This window comes from Brachypodium distachyon, chromosome 4 (genome assembly GCF_000005505.3).
Source record: "Brachypodium distachyon strain Bd21 chromosome 4, Brachypodium_distachyon_v3.0, whole genome shotgun sequence".
NCBI lineage: Eukaryota > Viridiplantae > Streptophyta > Magnoliopsida > Poales > Poaceae > Brachypodium > Brachypodium distachyon.
The window spans coordinates 11,656,248-11,663,914 of NC_016134.3; the positions used below are offsets into that span (position 1 = coordinate 11,656,248).

Sequence of the window (7,667 nt, forward strand, 5' to 3'; positions counted from 1 at the left end):
TCCGGCCATGAGGATCCAGTATCTAGCCATGTTTCTTTTGCAAACTTTGGTCCTCGCTCTTCAAATTTTCCTTGACTTTCAATATTAACTTGAAACTCATTTGAAAAATGAGATATAAATATTAAAAGAAAAGATTTAAGGTTCCAAAAAATTAGGAGAACTTCCAAAATTTCTGAACCAAATTTGAAAAGTTTAGGGAGAAAATCAAAAAATTATGAAGAACTTTTGAAATTAAGAACAACCTTCCTACAAATCTTTATTAAACTTCCAAAAAATCTGGTCCAGACCTAGACCTTTCAGAAATTGGGAACAAGCTTTCAACTAACTTGGGACAAGCTTTTCATCTAATTTGAGACAATCGTTCAGCCAGGGGTTTGTACAAAGATAGCAATAAATGACAATAGGTGGGTGGGTGAGTGTATGCGTGCGCGTGTGTGAGAGAACACTTGCATCTCTAAAACATTAAAGGACGCTTATCGATATACCTTAAAATCATTGGGAGGTAGTTTTTCTTATTCAACGTCCGTATCTCTAATCTTTGGATTTTTTTTTAGAAACTCTAATCTTTGGATTTTGGTACAATGCCTTTCATCTTTCCTCCGCGTCAACCTTTTTTTTTTTACGTCCCACAAAGGAATTGGCTGGGGTCACGTCACCACTGCGGACACCCTCCAAGATTTATTTAAGAAAAAAAAACAAATTACACAGTTTCTTCTCGTCCTTTATCGATACACTACTCATATTAGCAAATGGATAGCCAAAGGGTGGTACACTATTTACTTACGTCGTGATTAATTATCTCATCACCTATTGGTTTACATTATCAAGACCTTTTGTGTGACGGCGACGGGCGTAGGCAGACAGGCATCATTGCAGTGACAGGCTTGGCCGCTTGGGCTTGCATTGCATTATAAATTTGTAACAGAACTATTTGCTTCTGGGGATGGCGATAGATATCTATAGCTAGAGTTTTGTTTTGTTCTTCCGTTTTGTCTTCCAATTCCAATGCGCATGTCTTCTCTTCCTTCCTTTCCTTCAACGAATTCGCTGGCCAACACTGCTGTAAATTTGCAACGTGGCTAGATTATTTTCCTTTTATTGCTGCCAGAAGCTCAGATGGGCTTGGCCCAATAATGAAGCCCGCACCTACCCATTTTACCGCTATTCTTTTTTTTTGAGAGGAACATTTTACCGCTATTCGCTCTTTCTTGAAAGTTCTCTTTGGCCCAAATGGGCCAGATGATCTCTCAGGATAAATTATCCTCGTCAGTCGCCACCATGGCCTAGACTTCAGTAGCACGATATTGGCTCAACAACGAGAACTATTGATGTTCCCTAAAAGAGAAAATAGAACAATCGATGTTTAGCAAAAAAGAAAAGGAAAACTGTACTCAGAAAACATTATTGTTCTATAAAGAACAGAAGTACTGAACTCCTGCACCAACAACCAGGCAGAACATCACATTCATCATATGATCATGTTTGAAGTGCGGGAGAAATGAGGTTGGCAGGCTCACCTGCCAACAGGGTTTTTATTTTACATCTACATCATTCCAGTGAAACAATGGTCTCTATCCCTGAACCTGACCACCATTTGTAGCTGAATACAGTAACACATGCAACCTAATTTATCCAATTATCCTCCCTTTCCAAGGGCTAAACCAATTGTAATCCGTGTTGCATCCTCATCTCATGTGTGGCAAAGTTGCGCATGCAATTGGTTATTTTCTAAGCTATCCACATTGTTTCCAATGCCAAAAGGAACAGATGCTCCTACACAATTTCGACACTGCAACCTTTTTGCTGTCAGATTCATTCCTAGAACAGTGCCTGCTGTCACTTGTAAGTTGTAACTCTGCTGCCTTCCTGCATCACTGAAAGAAGGCAAACACAAAATGCAGATTCGATTCAAAATAGTACTCCTCTGATCCTAAATTCTTGACTCAAATTTGCCCAAATATGAATGTATCTATTCTTAAAAAGCATCTAGATACATGTAATATTTCGACAACAATTTAGGATCGGAGGGAGTAATAGACAAATCAGAGTAATTACCACTGTTGCAAGGAAATCGATAGGTTTTGGTCAGTTAGAAAAAAATATTACGGTTCACTATAAATAGTTGTTCGTCGTAATTAATCACCTCATCTGTGAGGATAATGCTGTCCAGAACAGCAAATCCTGCAGCAACTCCACCTTCGTTTGATGAAGAAACTTTTGTGCGCATTAAGTAACCACACTGATCATTTATGACTATATTGTCTTTGTTCCTGCGTTGAGCATTGAAAATTGTATCACTTGGTGAAAAGAAAACATAGGACATACATAGAGCACAAGAGTTCAGGACACCCAAAGGGTTAACTACCGCAGGTAAGCTCCGAATATTCCAAGCTCAGAGATTGTAAGGTCCTCAAAGCAAACACCGCCCTGGACAAGCTGAGTAAGAGAAGCTCTGGGAAAAATCCGCTGCATCAAAATGTAGGCCGCAAGTGCCTCTCCCTGTTCCTTCTGCAATCTGATCAGCGTTTCTCTCAAATCATGACCATACAAGTTGTTCCCTGGAGAGAGATGTCAGGGTCAGCATATTTTTGTGGTAATTTATTGTGAAAAGGGTGGTTTTAAGTTCTGAGGAAACTGACCTCCACCTTCTCGCTGAGGTTTAAGGACAAACAAGTCAGGTTTTTCTATTGCTGATTTCACTATTTCATCATTGTCCAAGCTCCATAACCCTGCGAAACATTTCCGTAGCTTGGCAATGTGTGTCTTGTTGTCAACAAATCTAAATATAAATAAGATCAGGTACTGATTAGGATTTAGAAATGTGCGACTGAAATTAGAAGTACAGCGGTAGGAATTTAATACTCTGCCAAGTCTATCATGAATTCAATATATCTTTAATGTCATATTCACATCACAGGAATATTCAAAATACATAGCCACACATTCGAAGTAGAGAAAACTTTTATCACCTTTCAAGAACATTAGGCTTTGCTAGTTCTTGCTGGATCTTTTTCGTTCCCACTAAGTGGTAGGATATCGAAGGGCACTTAATAGCGGATGACTCTTCAATCAAAAGCCTTCCACTCCATTCCTGAAATTAATGCAAGAAGCACATGCCATGGTGAAAACCTGTATGCAATCACATCACTTGAAATTGCTGGACTTTAGCTTTAAAATACATACAATGAAATTAACAATAGAAAAACTTGTTTCCTTTTCCACGTAGCAAAAGTAAAGAAGCATCACACTAGAAGAAAAACAAACACATGATTATTAAAGAAATGTTCTTCAAAGAATTTTGTTTTGAAGATAGAATTGGCTCTCTACTGAGAATGGGTGCTGGTGAACAAATGCAGTAGTTGCATACCACTTCTGAAGGGTAATCGTTTGGCGCATACCCAGCTCTAAAGTACACAACAGCAACACGCCGACCATCTCTGCATTTTCACAAATATTAATATTAGAGTGAAAATAGTTAATAAGTCTTTGTACATGTCTATACAAGATACATACACCACAAGCGTTCCATCCGGGAGCACCTGCCCTTCGGCCTCCACCTGTGCCAAAGTTTTCCTAATAGCCGTCACACCATGCGTAATACATTGTTAAGGAAATGCCCATTCCGATGCTGTTAATTGTGATGTCAATCAGATGACAATTAAATTGAACGATCAAAACATCAACACAGCACAAAGTCCGTATTGTATAGGTGAACTACAGCACCATCATAAACTAACCAAGCAGCCAGTACATTAGGAAACTCTATGGCTGAAAATAGCATGTCCAGAAAGGTAAGTTGTAGATACAGCTCTGTAATAGCTCAAATTTTCCTAACAACTTTGTCTAAGCAAGAACATTGACTTAAGGAGACATTTGAGGTTTGTTGTTTTAGAGGTTGAAAATAAAAGTGAAATGAAAGCACATAATAAGAGGATATGATTCCTTCAAATGATTGACGAGCCAGTATTGATCGTACATATTTCTTTCTTCAGGTTGAACAACCATCATAACTACAGCACTGAGCAACCAAGAGAGCAAAAACTATGTTAGTTGATGCTTGCATAACCCTTCTGAATAAAGCAAACACAGACTGCATAGGTAAAGTGTAGACCTGTCATGATGATACTCAGCCCATGCTTTGTACAATGCTTCAGCAAATTGACTGGCTGCCCAATTTGGGGGAATCCTTTCAGAATCAAGACCTAACACTTCACCATATCGATTAAGTAAGCTCCTGTACTTCTCAAAAATAATAGCACTCATCAGATTAACTGAGAATCAAAATGAGGGAATCGTGCACCCATTTTAAAATAAGAAACTGATGCTATTATTGCTTGAGAATGTCTGCCTAATTTCTCTATCGTCGACGTAGACATAAAATAGCTCACTCCTCATGTGTCAGACAAGTTTAAAGAGACACAGTTTTACAACTAAGGGTAATGAACATAATTTATTCCGGAAAGATCAAGCTGAGGCATACAAAATGTCAAAATTGAATATTTCTCACGTTCTTGTAGGTAGACAGCTATGTTAAGCAGGCCAATTGACTGAGTTAAGAATACTCACCTTGGGTGCTTCAATAGACTAAATATTTACTAATGGCTAGCAATAATGCTATTTACAATTGGATGCAGAACACATGCGGGCATCCAGTATGCCAATGCAATGTCTCTTATCACATGTTTTCCAGATATTACTAAAAGTCAAGGGACAAAATGCAAGATGATCCTACAAAAAGACTGCAAGATAGCACAACTACTGCACCTGTGAAGTTTGCTAACAAGGGAGCCAAGACCAGGAAATGAGGTTGAGATAGTGTTGAGCTCAATTTGAAGAAGTGAATTTGTTTCAGAATCCAGCATGTAGTCAGATCGGTGCAACCCTAAGCGGATGTCCTGATGGTTCATTAAGCACTTGTTAGTACCTTACCAATAAACATATAACTAAGAAGCACAAAGTAAAGACTCATTTCTCAGAATATGGAATAAGGATGTAACAACAAACTCAGTTAGTTACCTCCTTCTTGTTTACTGCCATCATCTTTGCATGAATTTCCAACAGCCTAGCAGTGAAATCGTCAACCTGCCTTGTTCTGGAATCACAAAATAATGAATCTCTATTAATCTGGCATTATCATCTGAAAACAAAATAAACCTAACTGGTATTTATTTATTGAAAAATAAAAAATGGACTGGTCATGTCAAATTGTCAATGATCAAACTAAGGGATATCAAAATGGTTCTGAAAAACTTAAGGCAGCAGCCTTCTTATGATTTCAATCAGTTGAGACTTTAACCCACTTTAAACAAAGTTCTAGCTCTACACACGAATATCAAGAAAATATAAATGAAATTTAGAACTTGCCTAGACAAAGAACTTTGTAAGAACTCCCCATCCAAGCTCACACGGTCCACGAGCTCATTGAAAATAGGAGCCAGTTCGCATGCTTGCTTCCAAAAAGATGATGGAAAACGTGCCGGAAGTAGCGAAAATGGAGCATGAACCAGGCCGACACCTGGGACTGTTCCCGATCTCTGAAAGGGGTCAATATTATGTTAATTTGCTAATCCCACAATGATGATAGTAGCTTACAACTACATATATTTCTCGATTCAAATAGTGCTTGAGCAAAGCAAGGTGACACATGAAGGAAGACACCAGTACATCTTGTGGCATTTGAGCGTGAACACAACAACAACATGTCACAGAGAGACTCCAGGTAATGTTCTGTTCAAATGACTTTAATGCAACCTCAGCATATCACATTCCAATTTCTCACAGAAAGGATCTTCTGATAGCAACACCTAACATCAGCTTAATTCAACTGTAGCGCCTTACGCTCCAATTTCTCATTAAAAAGGATCCTCAAATAGTAACATCTAGCATCAAATTACATCCTATTGATCCCTTGTTGGTGGTTTCCCCTTCCGGGCCTAATGCAGCTAATCCCACAAAGATGCTAGTATACGACCACGTTTATTTCTCATTCAAATAGCACTTGAGCAAAGCAAGGTGACGCATGAGTAAAGACACCATTACATCTTGTGGCATCTGTTATGTCCGACTTTAATGCAAGCTCAGCGCGTCACATTCCAATTTTCTCATAGAAATGGTCTTTGACAGTAACACCGAAGGGCAGCTTAATGCAACTTTAGTGCTTTATGCTCCAATTTTTCTCATACAAAGGATCTCCTGATAGCAACACCTAACGCCAGCTTAATGCAACCTTAGTGCTTTATGCTCTAATTTCTCAGACAACGGTCTTCAAACAGCAGCACCTAACATCAGCTTAATGCAACTTTAGTGCTCCACGCTCCAATTTCTCAGAAAAAAACGGGTCTTCAAACAGCAACACCTAACATAAGTTCCATCCTATGGATCCCTTGCTGTTGGTTTTCCCCTTCCTGGAATCTGCCCTTGATTCTCGCACAAGTTTCAGTTCCATGTAAAGTGTGAATCAATCCTGTGGGGGCCAACCAATGCGGCGATACCCAGCTATGGAAAAATTAGGCAGAAGCAAACCTAGAAATAGAAAGTCTACCGGACTTGTGTATTTGGTCGTCCGGTGAAACGCCGAGCCGAGAGGACAGACAGACAGTGTGCCGTTCCATTTGTTTCAAAATTCTCTGCGAAAGAGTTGTTCTACAATTGACAGAACGCTGATGTTCACGGCTAAAAATCTGCTGCGTTCTCGTGCCCTGAAGTCAGACTCAGCCAACCGAGACTCGCATCGCAATTTCAAATGTCCGTGATCTGGCGAAACGAGCCATCCAGAGCTCACAGAAATAATAGAATGCGGCAGACTTTTCGAGTGAGAAAAAAGAAGAAGAGAAACCGTACGTACCGGGTCGGCGCGGTCGCCGACGACGAGCCCGTGCAAGGCGCACCAAACGGCCGCCGCCTCCGCCATCTCCGCCCGCACCGCCGCCGCCTTCCCAGCATCCCCTGTCGGCGCCACGTCCGGGCCCGCCGCGGCCTCGGTGCTCGTCGCCCTCAGGGACACGAAGCTTCGGCGTAGAGAGGGCCGCACGGCGGCGAGGCTCGCCCGCGGGACGGGGGGAGCGAGGAGGCGGCCGACGCATTGGTGGCGGTGAGAGGAGGAGGGGGAGGAGACGCAGGAGGAGGGCATGGCGAGGAAAAAAGCTCGGGAAAGTCCGGAGGTGTTTTCTGCAATTTGTTCGGGTTCGTGGTCAGGGAAGAGAGATTGGGCACCGGACGGGGTCTTCGGAAGTTCAGATCATCAGATGTGGGAGTCGCTTCCTACTGCGTCACGCGACATTTTTTGATTTTCCCTTTGCGGAATGATGACGTGTGCGCGGCGGCGTGCGGTCGTCACGCCGGCGGCGGATCCGCTGTGCACCCCCAGCTCGTGTGACACGTGCGTCAGAGCAAGATTCATAGAAAAGCCAGCTGCTGGCTATAATCTCATGCCATGTCATCTAAAGTCTTCATAAATAAATATTCATACAAGCTATTAGGTTGGCTCTATTAGATGTCTAGACATTTAATGTTTTCATGCAGTTTACCAATAGAAAAGCGAGAAGGCTAAAAAACAATTGAAAGGAAGAAGCAAGCGCCGGCCTTTAATGCTGGCATGGTCTGCAAGCCGGCTGCTTTTCCTCGTGAACTGTGCTACAGCCAGGCGATTGTTTAGTTGCCAGCTTCTT

At 41.4% G+C, this 7,667-nt stretch overlaps 1 protein-coding gene across 1 annotated transcript; it reads right to left on the reverse strand.

Moving 5' to 3' along the window:
• Window positions 1–1,425: 1,425 nt before the first annotated feature.
• Window positions 1,426–7,204, reverse strand: LOC100833508 (glutathione synthetase, chloroplastic). The gene is made up of 13 exons (XM_003575715.4): window positions 6,845–7,204; window positions 5,365–5,534; window positions 5,017–5,092; window positions 4,765–4,895; window positions 4,112–4,234; window positions 3,938–4,018; window positions 3,514–3,594; window positions 3,368–3,437; window positions 2,970–3,091; window positions 2,640–2,779; window positions 2,366–2,558; window positions 2,144–2,270; window positions 1,426–1,874 (listed from the first exon to the last, which is right to left on the reverse strand). Exons 1-13 carry the CDS (start codon window positions 7,127–7,129, stop codon window positions 1,872–1,874), a joined length of 1,602 nt encoding a protein of 533 aa, XP_003575763.1. The 5' UTR covers window positions 7,130–7,204; the 3' UTR covers window positions 1,426–1,871.
• Window positions 7,205–7,667: the final 463 nt, after the last annotated feature.